Source organism: Cyanistes caeruleus, chromosome 3 (assembly GCF_971803275.1).
Source record: "Cyanistes caeruleus chromosome 3, bCyaCae1.hap1.1, whole genome shotgun sequence".
In the NCBI taxonomy this organism is placed as follows: Eukaryota; Metazoa; Chordata; class Aves; order Passeriformes; family Paridae; genus Cyanistes; species Cyanistes caeruleus.
In genome coordinates, this window is record NC_141703.1 from 63,389,250 (window position 1) to 63,406,359 (window position 17,110).

The 17,110-nt window shown below is 37.9% G+C and overlaps 1 protein-coding gene across 6 annotated transcripts in view; it reads right to left on the bottom strand.

The window, feature by feature from the left end:
- The window catches only part of NEK5 (NIMA related kinase 5), a 27,343-nt gene continuing 10,233 nt past the window's right edge, over window positions 1-17,110 (bottom strand). For all 6 annotated transcript variants that reach the window (XM_086881407.1, XM_086881405.1, XM_086881410.1 and 3 more), the window contains 16 exons: window positions 16,759-16,813; window positions 14,504-14,704; window positions 14,335-14,416; window positions 11,966-12,102; window positions 8,471-8,670; window positions 7,116-7,182; window positions 6,656-6,775; window positions 6,286-6,369; window positions 6,083-6,187; window positions 5,115-5,195; window positions 4,246-4,314; window positions 3,350-3,473; window positions 3,019-3,144; window positions 1,881-2,018; window positions 1,155-1,269; window positions 1-758 (listed from right to left, as the gene is read on the bottom strand). In XM_086881407.1, coding sequence (XP_086737533.1) covers window positions 563-758; window positions 1,155-1,269; window positions 1,881-2,018; window positions 3,019-3,144; window positions 3,350-3,473; window positions 4,246-4,314; window positions 5,115-5,195; window positions 6,083-6,187; window positions 6,286-6,369; window positions 6,656-6,775; window positions 7,116-7,182; window positions 8,471-8,670; window positions 11,966-12,102; window positions 14,335-14,416; window positions 14,504-14,704; window positions 16,759-16,813 — 1,900 coding nt within the window. In that variant the 3' untranslated portion in view covers window positions 1-562. The remainder of the gene's footprint in view (window positions 759-1,154; window positions 1,270-1,880; window positions 2,019-3,018; window positions 3,145-3,349; window positions 3,474-4,245; window positions 4,315-5,114; window positions 5,196-6,082; window positions 6,188-6,285; window positions 6,370-6,655; window positions 6,776-7,115; window positions 7,183-8,470; window positions 8,671-11,965; window positions 12,103-14,334; window positions 14,417-14,503; window positions 14,705-16,758; window positions 16,814-17,110) is intronic.

Here is a 17,110-nt window from a genome sequence, read left to right on the forward strand (position 1 = left end):
TTACAGACTAGTTTTCCCTTTATTTAAGATTCACTTGGGTTGTATGAATTTTTTTATGTGAAAAAATATGGTTGGAAGAACCTACATACCTACGTGTTTTATTAGCAACTGTGGAATGCACAATTCTCATGTTGCTAATGAACCCTTTTACTGCTACTATATTGAACTCCTGAGCAGTTGATATTGCTACATAGGGTAAGTAAGCGATACTGTAGATTACAAAGCTGTACTGGCAGTACACATTGACTATGAAAAGCTGGAAGAGATTCTTAAAATAAGGAGTTGATTTATCTAGGGAAATAAAATACACAAACTAGGAGACTCTCTTACATGATACAAAAACGGTTAAACAGAGTACACAGTCAGAAACTTGCTCAAGCAAGACTTGTCAGGTATGTCCAGGTAGCTCAGAATGATAGAAGAAACAGCATTTCAGTCTGGGTGAGGATTTTTCAATGTTCAGACATCTAAAAAGTACCCTGATTTGGTTTTCCTTTAAAGCTAAAGAATTACAGCCTTCTATTAAATTTGATTGTTTTTCATGATGCGCATCCACACCAAATTACCTATAATTATTTTCTAAATCATCATCAGATTTTCCAAGTTTGTGAGGTAAACTCATCTTTTCTTCATCTGTTTGACCTTTATTTATTGAAAAAATGTGAGACTCCATGGTTCTCTCTGCTGGAGAAGTTGACAATTTTTCCAGAGATTCCTCCAGCTCTTGTCTGAGTTCATCTTCAGAATCTTCAAAATTCCTGGACAGTAAAACAAGAGAATTATATTAATTAAATAAATATAACTTTATTATAAACTTTTCTCAGTTCAAGGACTCTTAGGGTTTTTAAAACACATTATAAATAATATACAAGTGGCACACCTAATTGTGAACTGTTTCTTCTATCTCTGTCACATTGTTTACCTCTATTTAAAAGGCAAGAGAAAACAGCTGCAAGGCCATGTTAATATTTCTGCTGTAATTTTTAATGACAGCATTGGCTGTTACAAATTCCAGAATTAAAAGTTAAATTAGCAGACTCTGCAAGTTTTCTTTCTTTATTTATATATTTTTTAGAACACAGAAAAACTTTAGGCAATGCAACCTAAAAACCTGTCCAGTTGTGTGGATTTTTCTTCTGATGTGCTTGACTTACGTGTCTTCATCATCTGATCTTGGCTCAAGTCTACCTTCATCAACAGCAACAGCAGAGTTTGTTCCTAAATCCTCTTCCTTGTTTTCTTCTGCAGGCAACAGAGTTAATCTCTCTCCTGTAAAGAAAGAGGAACTTTCTTTCAGTTGTATAGTAGAAAACTATAAAAGCATGTGTAAAGGAATAGCAAATAAATAAATGCTTAAAGTGTTTTGATGTTCAAATTGCAACTATGTAAATGTCACACTTCTGTTGATGCAAAGTAAATGCAATTTTTTAAACAAAAAGGAAAGTGGGCTGCAGTGTAGGTGAGTTTGTATCAATTGCAGTGTCAGCTGTATCAGCATGGACCCTGTTGTAAAGTCACCACTATCATTTAAGTCACCATGTATGTATTTGAATAAATGCTTTTTACAGGGTTCTTCAACCACAACAGCTCCAGGTTTATGGTACCTACAGCCCACCTCTGTCTACCCAAACAAATGAAAGAATTACATATGAAGGTAATAGCCAGCAAGTAGGGCTTGCCCTTTTCCTTGCTTTTGAAAACAGCAACATCCTGGAAGAAGCCTCTCAGTGCTCAGGGACAGAGCAGAGGTGCTGTCCCCATTTTTCGAAGTTGCCAACTGCTTCAAAATGTTGTTTCTCATCACAGACCCTCTGCCATGGGTAGAAGAAATATTACACTAAAAGAAGAACATGCAAAATTTACAGGAAAAAACATCCCACCTTTGTCTTCCTTAAAACAGATAAAGGAATCATCAAACAGGTCTGCTTTTTCTAGGATGCTCAGGAGTGTCTCGGGTGGTGTCTGTTTCCACTGCTTCCTGTTTTCTGGGATGTCTTTAGGCAGAATACCATGGTGAGCTGAAGAACAGCAAGGTTCTCAGGTCATTAAAGCATTACTGTCTTTTGTCAGATTCAGACATTCTAGTCTCAAGACTTCCTTTTGAGTAATTCTGGAATCTATTTTTTTTTTTCCTTTATGGAATACTCCTGATTTTTTTTTGTCAGTACTTCATCTGATGGATAGGGAGCAAATAGTCTGGACTACTCATCACTAAAATGTTTAACACTGATTTTAATGGTTAAGTAACTTCTTATTAAACCTGGAATAGACAGGTGCAGCTTCACTGAGCAGCCCTTGTTCTGAAACTTGTCAGCTTTTTGGTTTGAAAGAGCTTATAAAAAGTTCCTGTTTCTTTTGTGCCCTGTGATCTTTTATCCAAGGCAGAATGAACAAAAGGTGGTGTATTAATAATTTTCTGCTTTGTCTTTACTATCCATGCAAGCCCTTCAGGTTATTTTTTGTCTGTCTTGGGTGTGCAGAGCATTCCAGCTGGAATGCTGGAAAAGTTCCTTGTTTGCAGCAACCAGTCACTGAGATACTTGTCTGCCTGGGAATATACACAGCGGTACTGTAAGAAGCCTAGGGACTTTTCTAAAATGGAGCATCACCACAGCCACAGCTGGGTGAGGTGGCACTTGTGACACTGTCACTGTGTGCAGAGGGAAAACAACTCCACCACACTCCAGGACAGCATTGACACTCACTGTTGTTCCTGTGTGTCATCAGCTCAAGGCCTGAGAAAGTGGTGATAGTTAATTGAATAGACTGGAGTTTTGAGTCAGGCCAGAGTGATTCATAAAACACAGCGCTCTTGATAGGTACGAGCAACACAACATGATTGCAGTGTTAGAGGGGAAAGGGACAACTGTTTTCTATGGCTTAAAATGTGCCATAACCTCTGCTGTTACAAAGTCCTGCAATTAAAAGCCTGCTGGATCATGGAACATTCAGGTATGGATGAATTCAGTCTGAATTTTAGGTCCTCACTACTTTCATTGAAAGCCAAAACTTTCTCACCAAGTTCATTGTCAGCCATAGTAGGACATGCAGATGTGACATAAGCATCAGCTAAAAAATTCAGTAGTGTCTGAGGGGCTCCAGTTTGCCAATGTTTTCTGGGCTTTTTCATATCATATATAGACTCTAAGGGGAAGAAAAAGAAGAGGCAAAATTCTTTGGATTTTTTTGTAAAATAGATGTCCATGTGATTATAATATTATGTGATATAAAGAAAGAACTCATGAGATAAACTTGCTATAGCAAGTTTATATCTGGAGTTACAGAATTTACCTAACTCCTATGGAATTTTCAGGATTAATACTCAGCACTGCATTTCCCCAATAAATACCTGTTGGGTAGTCAGACAGTTTTTCCAAAGCTCTCTCTGTAGGATTTTCATAAACTTCCACCAATTTCTCCTTTAGATTCTCACCATCCACAAAAGTTAAAGTCTCATTGAGTTTATCTAGTACCTGAAAAAAAACAGTAAGTTACTCTGGAAACAGTAAACAGATATGGTACAATAGCTAATCTCTTCTCATTTTACTGTGTTTGCCAGCCAACCCTATGTATGCACAGGAAGATTGTGTAACAAAAAGTGAACCAGCAGGATGCAGAAGCCCCACTGTGATTTGTGCATCAGAGGGCTGCATGGGGCCCCACAGAGATGTGAAACAACAGAATGACAAAATAGTGCTTTATAAAATAAAAATATATATACTAGAAAGAAATTTTTTGTTGCTGTTAAAAATATTTTTAAAATTCTAATATACTAATAAAAATCTCAATAGGTAGCTATTACATGTTGATAAGCCACAAATATAATTTTACTAAATGAAAACATAATATTGTCTGTAATTGTTCTTGCTTTGAAATACAATACAATACTGTTTCATTTCTGAAAAGAAACAGAAATGTACTAAAACAATCTACATATCAAATTTAGCATTTGCAGACTAAATCAGTTTTGAGCTAAGTTCTTCCTCTCAATTTTAGGAAATTTAAATATCTGCACTTGTTCATATTTTACCATGTAAAGACTGACCCAAATATCACCCAATTTTCTTCTAAGCAATTATTCTCTTGTAGAAGGGCAGATATTTGCAACATGACAACAAATCCTCAATAAGAAGCTTTGTTGTAACAAAGGCAGAGGATGATGGTAATGGAAACAAATCTTAGATTATGGAACTGTCATAGCTGCAAACTGCTAATGTAAATGCTTTGAATATAATTAAAACATACCTCTGCTTCTTGAATGCTGTCTTCCTCAGGAAAACATACATCTAAATTAATTTCAAATTTTACTCCTCCCTAAAGAAAATTTACATGTCATTAATTTTTTTTTAAATAAATAAAGGCATTTAATTAAAATTAAAATCAGATTATATGGAACTACAAATTTGAAAATTATTATTCTCTTGAAAATATCTTCTATTTAACAACATTTTTCTTCTATTTAAGAAGATCAAAGTTGAACACATTGGCCACAAATAGATTTCCTTGACTATAGTCCTGTTCCTTTAGTGATATTTTAAAATTACTGTATCCACTTTTGATTTTAACACTTAATTCAAATCATTGCAATACACAGAATTGGTTCTTACAGCTGGCTGTCAACCAGAACTAAAACTGAATACTGTGCTGCTTCCATGCAATATAAAATAAAGTACTTTTAGTCCATTTCACAGTCATCTTATGGTCAGAAACATTCCTGGTATCTTATGCGCATTTCTAATTCAATTCCCATTCCCTTCTATGATTTAAAAAGGAGTATAGTGAATCATATTTTATAACAAAATATTTTAAAATTAGCAATCTGACTTGAATTTACTTGGAGTTTGAATAAACATGAGTTTCCATGCACTACTAATGCAGTTTGATATAAGGAGGAAGAGGTTCATTACTAGGTGGGAATATCTAAAGGTATCCCTCAAATGATCAGAAAAGCTCATTTATTTTCTTCTGATATAAACTTTTAACAAACAGAAAACCAGTAGTCTTAACTGACTCACAAATAACTTCATTTCTAGACCTACCATAGTAATATAGCAATTTGAAATGTACAGACATAATAGGAAAATTAAAAAAAAAATACAAGTAAAGATGGATACTTTTGTGTTATGTCTCTTTTCTAATATTGTTTGGTCTTGGCTATCCTGGAGTCTGACTTGTTTAAAGTTTTCCTCCGTATCCTGGAAGGAGACAAAAAAAATCAGTCTGAATTACACTTTTTGTAACTGAATATGTGTATACCACATAAAGAAAGAGACTTCTTTAAGTAGCACATATAGTCATGAATTTCCTTTACACAGATCTGTAAGAATATTCCATTCATTACCGATTTTGGTTTATCTGGCAAAAAGAAAAACAGAAATTCTTGCATAAAGTATAAGCCTCTGATTTTTCAAAAACCCATGTTAGAAAGATACAATACTTGTCAAGATATAAATACTACATCTTTTATTTTTTATTATCACATGCAAGATGACTCAGACTCATTTTATTCTGGAAAACTTTGGAAGTGATTAAAATCAAGATTTTAGTGGAAACCTATGCCTGTAAGAAGTACACCCTGTTTTGCAATATCTTGTTTTCTGGAAACACCTAAAAAACTTAATTACTCCTTTTGATATTATTATGTGTCCTGCAAGAATATGTTAGAGAAAAGCCAAGTAAATAATATTATACAACTTCTGTGATCTGTGGCAATCAGTGCATGCCTGAAGCCTCAGGAGAAACCACAACAATTTACAGATTTTACTTTTATGCAGTTTCTCCAAAAGATGGAGAGCCCATGAAACAAAGTCACACCAGGCAGGCCTAAAATCCAATGTTTCTTTTTCATTATTGTGCATTTTCCATTAAATCGCTGGGAATCCCAATTCTCTCCTAAGGTGGCTCTGGCTGCCTATAACCCACTTTATTTCATCAAGTGGAGTGAATTCATTTCAGTAAAAGTCAGATCCAGGATCACTGAGGAGGATACTACAGAAATGGGCATATTTCTGCATGAGAATGAATCAAAGACAGTGTGGGACTTGCTCAGAAAAATCTATTTAGATGGAGATGGTACTGATACCTGAAGTGATTCTTCTCCTGTTCCAGATATAGCTTTGTTTTCAGACTGGTGCTCAGCTTTCCCTTGCCTCACAAGATAGGTTTTATCTTGTATTTTCTGGTTCTCCTAGGGAATGTTTTTCAAAAATATTCATTTCAATTCCTAATAAAGTGTTCTAGCATAAGAAAGTAAGTATGAGTACCCATATGTTTGAGCTTTGTTACCTGGAGTACTCCTGCTCTAAATCTGAATTCTTTCATATCACTGTGGTATTCTTCCCGAATTTTCTGCAATTGTTTCAAATACTCCTATTAAAGAACAGTAGGGTAGAATATGTTTTTAATAAACCAAAGAGAGATGGATTAAATGTATTTATATGTGTTCGCATAAGATAGAAGTATCAGTTTGTTTTTTCTGTCACCCAAAAGCAAAACTATGAAAGTATATTGCTCCTCCGTTAAAAGGTGGGAAAAGAATGGAAAAGAACGGATGATGGAAAAGAGAATCTGATGACAAAGAATTCTTATGCCAAGGCTATACTACTGCCAAGGAGTATAAGGGAGTTTTAGGCAATTGAGGAAGAGATTAATTTACCTGTTCTTTCATTTCATTCTTTCTAGACACATTTTGCTGATGGTTTTTGAGATGCTCTTCCTGTGTTTTCTGCTGCTGTATTTGGTCACGATATGGGTCAGCAGAGGATGGTCGCAATCCCTACGGATATACAAATGAATCCCAGAGCAAATGAGTTTTCAATCAGAATCCTCTCCCTCAGTGCTCACTCAATTCTCTCTCCCTGTTCCACTGAAGAACTCAGTTAGGCAAGTGTACATTTTTGGAGGAAAAAGTCACAGTAGAATTTTACACTGTTACAGTTTTATATGAGAAAAGAAAACCTCAGGCTGAACATTGCAGAGCAGATCAGGCAATTTGCTAGAGCAAAACCTTCTACCTGACAGTGTTACAGTTTGCTGTTCAAAAGACATCAATTAATCTTTGGATTTCAATTCACCTTCTTTTACAGATTTTTTTCTGTGGTTCAGCATTTACCTACCATCTGTTTTTCCACTTTAATCTTGTACTGCTGGGCTTCAAACCGCCTTTGAAGAAATTCTGCAGTCCTGAGAGAAGAAAGTGATGTACATATACTACGTTTTATTTCACAGACTCTGCTACCTTTGCACAAATAATTCTCTAAAAGGTTCTACCACATAAGACAAACAGAGTTTTCTTTGTACTACATGAATATATAAATATGGATAAAATATGTTTAAATATGGCACAACAGTAAAATAAGGAAACATTCTTTCAAGGCATTCCCTTTCCTATTACTTCAGTTACTTAAACCTTTTGAAAAGTTCAGGAAAGCCCTTCCACCTTAAATTTGATAAATGGTATTGAAAGCATTAATTAAAACAAAATTGATTTTTCCGGTCCTCAAATTGAGTGAAAATTGTTAGAATGGAGGCTGCATATTCAGCAACCTTTTTATTGTCTTTCTCCTCTGTGCCTAATTCTATCAGTCAAACTTTGTGTAGTTTCTAAACTTTTCCTTTGCTTTTTGATATAAAATAACCATCAGTCACTTGTAAGCTCCCTGCTTCCCATTTATTTAATTTCCTACCTCAGGAATCCATATGTACAGCAGAGAGCCAAACTGAATTGACTCTGTCCTTAAAATAAGTCACTAGAAATTCAGGTCAGGAAAGATGTTCTAAATCTGAAGATCTGTAACTGAAACATTCTAAACACTGTTGTTGTTGAATGAAAATTAATGATTCTGTCAACTTTAAAGGAAAGCTTTGGAAGTAGTCAAAATTTCTTTCTCCACATTTTCAATGTTCATCCACACCTAAAATGGTCAGCTACAGAATGGACAGGAAATCTCCTGAGGTTGTACTTCTACTTTGTAACAGAAAATCTTTGAAGTAAATAAACTGCTAGAGAAAGGGTCTTTATATTTGAAACAGAAATATAAGTGCTGCATCGAAAAAAGTGCTTTCATGGCCTGCCTCTCACTCTGTTCCCTTCAGTGTAGAACTGCCTCTGATCTTTGTGTTATTCTCACCCTGGTGTGAAAGACAGACAGTGTTTATCCTTGGTATAATCAGAGATTCTACAGAAAGATTATGTTTTACTTTTTACCCAGTAAAAGTGGAATGAGACTTGGGAGACATTTTGACAATGAAATGTCAAACATCAGGTCAATTCAGATGGAATTTCTGGACGAACAGGAACATGAATTATGTTGTTGTGTAACAAACTTAAGTTAAAAAAAATAATAAAAAAATTATCAAAGACAAAGCAGAGAAGGCATTCCACTAAATCAGTTATGCCCAGCATTACTTACTTAGGAAGGCTGATAGCTCAAAATACACAAGACAGACATATACAGAGTGAAATGTTTACCAATCAGCTGGTGGAGGTGGAGGTGCAACTTGTCCCCTTACTTTATAGAAATCTTCACCTCTTTGGCTGATATGAGAAAGGTCATAATGTGCATTAGCTTTCCTTTGCAAGTTGTCAAGCTTCTCATAGTAATGACCGTAATGGTTATGTACTCTAATGCTTTCTGGCCTTTCTGCCATATTAAATCTGGAGGTCTGTAGCTGAAAATATAATAAAGGATGTTATTTTACCCATACTCATTTGTATCAGCACAAGTTTGAATTAACCTCCTGTACTTCTCCCCAGTCTGAGTTGAATGGTAATGTGACTGTCTGTGGTATAGTTAGTGTAAGTTTTCCAAATCCTTTCAAATATAACCCAGAAACTTCCAAACTTCTCAGGGTTTATGCAATCTCACCATTGCCACTTCCTTTTCCCCTGTTCCATCAGCTCCTGTCATTAAGCAGCAGCTCATATTGTTGTGTGAGTGATCAGCATGGGGCTTTGTACTCTGTAGGGTCCTTGCCCTAGAGTCACTTCATTGTTCTGGAGCCTAAAGCACTGAATTATTTCCAGGAGAGCCTCATTTCGACATGTGATAGCAAGGGGAATCTGGGATGTAGTTTTGGAGAGTACAGGCATTGATGGCTGCTTTCAGGGGAGTGCTGTGCTGCTTCATTTCACGTCTCTTCGATTACGTGCATGTGGGAGTAGGGCTTTCATTTCTCAAAGCCCTTATTGTGATGAAACATCCCTGTATTTCTCCTTTGTGACAAGACTGGCATTTCCATTTCTCATAAGAACAATAGAGAGAAGATGATCACCTAGCTGTCACTGCATGATGTAACTGTGGTCAGACATCCACAAACTTTTCCATTGTGGGAGACTATATGGTGCATGAGAAAGATGCTAAATTTTGTTTACTTTCTTACATAAATGTAAATGCATCTAAGTATCACTTTCACAGATGGTTAATACTTTAACTATTCCTCCCATTTTCCTTCATAGATACACTGAAAATAGGCTCATGTACCTGTGGTACAGTCCAGATTACAGTAGAATATAAATTCATATCTGTATAAGAAGAAAGTTTCCAACTGTCAGCAAAGTTCCCAAGGAAGAAGTAACCTCATGAAGTGTTTATCTCGTTCCTTAGTGAAGTAGGTTTTACAGTATCATATCCAGAAGTATGGCAACCCCAAGCAGTAGGGAGAACAAATTAGATTACCTAAATAAATGCCAGAGGACTGAGAACTGTGACTAGTGAAGCAGGCACCAGGAAGTCATGCTTGACCAACTCACCAGCATTCTGCAATTAAATGACTGGCTTGACAGACAAGGGGAGAGCAAGGGGGCATTTCCTATCAGGCAACTGCCTCATGGAGGCTTTTGACACTGTCTGCCATAAAATCCTCATAGAGAAGCTGATGAAATGAGGGTGGGATGAGCAGACAGTGAAATTGTTTGAAAACTGTCCCAGAGGATAGTGACCACAGGGAGAAGCACAGCTGAAAGCCAGTAACTAGAGTTCAACATCTTCACCAAGGATTTAGATCAGGTAGGAGAGAGGGGCAGAGGGCACCCTCAGCAAGATTGCTGATAACACAAACTGGAAGGAGTGGCTGATACACCAGAGGGTTGTACTGCCATCCAAAAGGACCCAAAAAGGGCTGGAGAAATGGGATGACAGAAACTTCATGGAATTCAGCAACAGAAGTGCAAAGTCCTACACTCTGCACCAGTATATGCTGGGAGCCATCCAGCTGGGAAGAGGCTTGGCAGAGAAGAGGGGGGGCTGGTGGACAACCAGTTGACCATTAGCCAATAGAGTGCCCTTGCTGAAAAGGTGAATGACATCCTGGCCTGCATTAGTAAAAGTATTCCCAGCAGGTCAGGGAAGGTGATCTTTTTGCACTGCTCAGCACTTGTGAGGCCACACATGAAATGCTGTGTCTAATTCTGAGCTCTCCAGAACACAAGAGACAGTTACAGGCTCAAAAAGTCCAGTGAAAGGCCTGGAGCATTATCCCTATGAGGAAAAGCTGAAAGAGCTCAGACTGTCTAGCCTGAAGGTGGGATCTTACCAATGGTTATAGCTACCTGAAGGGAGGGTGCAAAGAGAATGGAGCCAGACCCCTTGCACTGGACCAGTTACCCAGCAACAGAACCAGAGGCAATGGGCACAAACTGAAACACAGAAGGTTCCCTCTGAATATCATAAAACATATTTTTCACTGTGGGGGAGGGTGCCTGAGGGTGGGGCACAGGTTGCCCAAATAGGATTTAGAGTCTCCATCTTTGGAGACATTCAACAGCCATATGTCCATTCCTGGACATAGAACAGGACAACTGAACCTACATTACCCTGCCTGAGCAGGCAGGTGATTTCCAGAAGTCCTTTTCAACCTCAACCTTTTCAACCATTCTGTGATTCTGTGAACCCTGAAGCAACACCTTCAAAGTATGGCACTATGCAAGCATTCCTGAAACTCTACACAGTTTATCTGGATGTTGAAAGAATGTGGAAATGTTCCCAGTGTAGGTCAAAACACTGTGGACAAAATTCTGCCTTTGATTATAAAAGTGCACAGTGAAAGCAAACTTCTTTTCCAGCTTAATCCATCTCTGGATTTGCATTGGCACAATGGAGCTGTGAGGAAAACCAAGTCCTGTGTTCCACATAGGGCCAGTATTATTCATAGTTAGTGTTAATGATTGTGTGATGGGTGCAGTTCTGGGAATTCCTTGTTCCCTATTAGCAGTTAAGCTCATGTAACTGCAGTGTGCAGATCTGGGGGCTCCCAGATCCCAAAAGTGCTGTGCTTATATCCACTAGCATTCAAGGTACTACTGCATGCTCTTAAAGATAAACATAAATGTGTGCAGTGATGCTATGAAAGAGGCTGGGCATAGCATGCAGCTGATACCCTGCCTGAGGAAAAGAGGGGATGGAAAACAAGTGAGAGACAAAGTGGTTGTGAAAAACTGGTCTTGCATTTGGGAGAAGGCTGTCAGTAACAAGTATCTGAGGCAATGGAAGTGAATGCTGATGATTTTGACCATGAATGAGCTGTCAGAAGGGCTGAAGTAACAGGATCGGTCTATTTGCTTCTATAGCAAAAAATGTGAATGCAGAGCTTATTTGCCTTTGTGCAAACGAAAATGCGAAGCATGCCTGAATCCTTTTGTTACAAAGGACCATACCAAAGCAGCCTAGATTCAGTGTTTCACATTTAAGCTTTCAAAACGTCTCTTCTGAGGATTCAGGCATGTTTAACTGTCTCTACTGTCTTAGTACAGGCATTAAGATAAACATACATCTTAATGTCTTAAGTCAAGCCTTTTAAAGTATCTTTTTAAAGTGCAGGTATCTGCTTTCTGAAGATTATGTGTGTGTGTGTGTGTGTGTGTGTGTGTGTGTAATAATGTATAATTCTGAAGATGATTATGTATTTGTGTCTGTGTATATGTGTTTATACATATATATGTATATATGAGAATGTGGATACACAGTACCTGAATAATAGGCTGTTGTACTCTTGAAGGAGGCTTCCATTCATTTCTTTGAAATAATTCTTGTTTCTTGAAAGGCATCACTGCTCCACATTCCAGAGAAACTGGGTCTTGGACTCTTGTTTTCTGAAGTTTATATGCTTTTTCAACAATAAGAGATCAAAAAATTGCATTCTGTGCTCTGTATGTGATTATTGATCATGTGGTGTCAAACCCTAGCAGGATGCCCACATCTAATATTGACAGGTTGGGTTAAAAAAACAATCCTTATGTCCTTTCACCATCATCACCATACCTCACACCTCCTAGTCATTCTGCTTCTCATTCTGAGAATGACATGCTTTGAAAACATGTTCTGTCACATTCATGCAAAGATGATCTTATTAATTAGTTTTGCACAGCATACTGAATAAGAGGGAGACCTTTATAAACTGGAGTGTTGATTTTATGCTAGTTCCAAGAACAGAAAGCAGGAGGTCTAATTCACAGGCTCTAGGTGCCTCTGCTTAAAATGCTTGAAAGGGCATTCCCTTTCTAAATCCAGCCCTCCATACTCTACAAATCACTAGGCAATGTTGTGGTACTTGTGAAATTTGAAAAGAAAGGCTGAAAAGTAAAAAATCTACCTTATCAGTTTCCCATGTAGGAGAATACAAGTACAGACCATTCCAGCTTGGTCAGCCAGTATTTTGTAAATATCTTAGATGCAGTAATGAAAAGCAGTATCCTTTCTTGGATTAAATAGCTTCTAAGTAAGTTTTAAATCTTTCATCAGTATTGACTGTTAGAGTATCATGTTTGGGAGATAAAATGTATTAAAACTATGATTAAATGACCAGAGATTTTTTTTTAAAGTGCCTAAGTTATTTAGTTGTTCAGGCTTCTGTCCATATTCGTTATGTGGGCAGATAAATCTCATTGAAAGTCATTTTCAAAATAACATGGGTTCCTACACTACTGATGAATATTTTTTAAAGGGGGGTGGAGGAGGGGAGTCCAAAGTGTAGTTAAGTAACTACATAAGTTATTTTCACAGAGCTGTTTTAACTATTTTGATATTCCAAAGATAAATCTGAGCACTCACTGTGATATAATGAAGAATATAGAATTAGAACGAAGTTACACTGCCAGAAACATGCCAGATATTCAACAGTACATAGACATCCACTTAGTTTCCTTCATGTTTTTTTAGAAACTGCATAAAGAATCTGGTTTATCAATGGATACTAAATGAAAGTAGTGAAAAGAGCTCACTGTCTCACAATTTAATGAAATTTATACACCTTTGTAACATCCTTTTTTGTTGTTTTGTAAATGTCTTGGGTTGCAATGCAAGACATAACCAAGAGTATGCGTTCTATTACCATCTGTTAAAACCAGGTGAGGCAGTGTTCTTTACCTCTTCCAGGACCCATCATCCCTCCAGGAGGATATCTTCTGTTAATATGTTAAATGTGGACAGTGAGTCTCACTGCAGGACTAATTACATCATCCCAGTGTGAGATGCTCCACCCAGGGGGAGGAGCCAAGCATTCCTACCTGGATAGAATCTGAGACTGGGAACACCACAGGCAGCCTTTCTCCAGGGGATTCCCAGAGGAAGGCCAGACCCATCTACACCACCAGTGGACTTCCAGAGGAAAACTACAGCCTTCTGTGGGATCACTGCTTTAATAGAACCACATCTGTCACTGCAGGAGGACTGCAGCCACCATTTAATTGGACTGCCACCAACACTTGCTTGGTGTCAGGCTGTGTTCTGACTCTGGGGGGTTTTTTTGTACTACTGCATTTTTATTTTCATTTTCCTAGTAAAGAACTGTTATTCCTCTTCCTATATCTTTGCCTGAGAGCCCCTTGGTTTCAAGATTATAATAATTCAGAGGGTGAGGGCAGTTTACATTTTTCCATTTCAAGGAAGGTTTCTGCTTTCCTTAGCAGACACCTGTCTTTTCAAACCAAGAGAGTAAAATTCTGTGGAGCATGTTTTGCAAGATTTATGCTTTTTTCACGCAGTAAGGATGTTTCTCATGTGATGGACATAAACTAGATCAAAGCCTCTCACTTTTGGAAATTCTCTTTTTTAAAGAACAGAGACTAATGTTTCAGCACTTTCTTACAGCAGCTCTTCTAGATGACCACAGCTTATGAGCTAGTTTTAAACCTGCCTTTCCCTGAACAGGACAACAGCACACTGCCTGGGTGAATGGTTCTGCTGTTACAGTTCTCTCTAATATTTGCGTTTAGCTTTGGGTGAAATTCTTCATCCAAATGTGCAGTAAAGACTTCTGGAGAAAGTTGCTGCCAACAGTTGTATCAAAACTTACAAATGTTACTGTAGAACTGATGATACATAATATTATTATCATTACCTTGTATCTGCTTGGCTCCAGAGTGAGATGCTGAAGGCCTTCTTCTAGGTATCACAGTGTGAATGAGTTCTTCCTGTGCTACCTTTCAGAAAAAAACAGTATCTGATAGAACTGTTCATACTACTTCCTTGATTGTTTTCTCTCAGCAGGCAGCAGTACAGTCACTCACCTCAGGGGGCAGATGCCTGAGAACAAGTTTCTGCAAGAAGGGCTTCCTTAGAACAGAATTGATGGATGGTCGGTCTCTTGGAGATATTTTAAACAACTGGGAAATTAATATCCTCAGATCATAGGAATAGTTAGGAGACACTGGTTGAAAACGTCCTCTGCAAATCTTCAGCACTAGTTCATGCAAACTGTTGCCTTGAAACTTAATTAGGGAAAACAATAAAAAGAGAACAGTAAATATTGATGGGTCAGAATGATGGACTGGACACCACAATTTGAAAATAGGTACTTGTTGGCACACTCATAGAATGGTTTGGTAGGAAAGAACCTCAAAGTCTCATTCCAACCTCCCTGTCATGGGCAGGGATGCCTTCCACTAGACGAGGTTGCTCAGAGCCCCATCCAGCCTGGCTTTGAACACATCAGGGATGGGGCATCCACAGCTTCTCTGGGAAACCTGTGCCAGTCAGGTTCACAGTAAAGAATCACCCTCACAGTAAAGAATTTCTTCCTAATGTTCACCATCTTCCTGTGTTCACCATCTTTCTGTTTAAAGTCATTCTCCCTTGTCCTTTCACTACATACCCTTGTCAAAAGTCCTTCTTCATCTCTTTCAGGCCCCCTTTAGGCACAAGAAAACTGCTCTAAGTCTCCCTGGAGCCTTCTCCAGGCTGAACAACCCCAGCTCTCTCAGCCTATCTTTGTAGGAGAGGTGCTTCAGCCCTGTGATTATTTTTGTGGCCCTCCTCTGGGCTTATTCCAATAAATCCATGTCCTTCCTTTGTTGGGGGCTGCAGAGCAGGATGCAGCACTCCAGGTGGGGTCTCACAGACTGGAGTAGGGGGGAGAATCCCTGTGCTGTGGGATCCCTCCACAAATCCTTCCTTGCTAACCACAGTTTGCCATGGGAAATGAATATAACCACTCTCTGATTGTGTTTTCTGGTTATGTTCTCTTGGTTTCAGCTGCACAACTAAAAGGTCTAATGACTTCTGTACCAGGAGGTGTTTTATTCACCCTCTGCTGTCAGACAGTAACACAGAAGCCCATCTTTCCAGAATGAAACACAATGTGTTTAACCAAAAGGTGCTCAACAGAGACCTGCATACATATTGTCTTCATAGGGTTCAGCTTCAAAACCTCACTTCAACCAACAGCCTCTGCATTCTGTGCTCCCCCCAGAACAAAGATAAAATCCTAATTTTTTAACAAGTGATACCCATCAGATAATTCAGTCCTCTCAGTTCACTAGATCTCTTAAGAGGCCAGCATCAATATAATTTATAGGGCCTTAGGCAACACCCCCTCCCAAGTTCTTTCTAAAACCACCCTATTATTTATGTGGCTATTTTGAAGGTGGTAGAATTGAATTTACCTTAGCTTCACTTGCATTTCCTGTCTACATCTGCACTGAGTCACTGCCCTCACACTGAAAGAGTGGGCAGCAATACAGACTAAAACACCTAATATTCATACAGAGTAATATTTCATGTTTTGCCACTTTGTGAAATCAGCAGTTTTCCTCAGCAGTATCCCCCTTGCTCCTAGCTCAGCACAATTGTTCTCTTAGTGCTGCTGTACCTGCTCCCACATCCGAGCTCAGCAAGAAGTCAGCATCTGCTGGTCCCAGGAATCTGATCTTTCTCCTGTTGTCAAGATTAGTTTCTGCTGTGTTCCCTCCGCCATGTAATAGTCACAGGCTGAGGATTACCTGAGGCTCACACCAGGCTGAGGAAAACACAACTTCCTGAAGATGCTATCTCAGTTATTTTCTGATATAAATGTGCTTTCAAACAAAATGTATCTCAGAAAAATTCTTCCAGGGACTCAAACCGCCTCCTGGGGAAATGTGGGGTTTAGGTTCTTATTTAGTAAGTATAGACTGGTATTTTCAAACAGAAATGAGTAAAATTATATACCTAAGCCTAACCTTGAAGACTGTCTTTAATTCTTTCCATTGTTCATCTGCTTTGAAAAAGTTTAGTAATTTTTAAAGAACAAATATATGTTCAAAGTACATACACAAACATGCAAATATGTAAGTTATAGGAATACAACATAATACTTTTTATTTTCTTATGCACAAAACAGATAAAATATGAAAAGTTAAACACTAACAGTCATTCTTTAATACCAATAATTAAGATGGAAATCACTCTTGTAGCTGAATGTGAATACTATTACTACTACAGGCTTTGCAAGATAACCACTATATTTTCTAATTATATAATAATGAGCTGATTGTACAGTACTTACAGGATGCTTTAGTGCACACAGCTCATAAAGCACACAGCCAAGAGACCAAATATCTCTGTGAATAAGAAGTAATTAAAGTTTCAGTGAAAAGTCTATAATATTTTCATCCATGTAATCAGTACCTCTTCTCAGCTCACAAATTTATTACCATTATTCTGTCACAGAGTGGTGCAAATTTTATTTTTTCTTAAGACACACTAAAAGGAACAACTAGAAATTTATTTTTAGTTGTGGCACCAATGTTTCTATGGTATCTAATTAGGTTTTATCATTATAATTGAAAAAGGCACATGATACAGGAAGTCTGCTTCATATTTCTAGCAGGATGAAGGACAAAGCTGATTCAATAGCT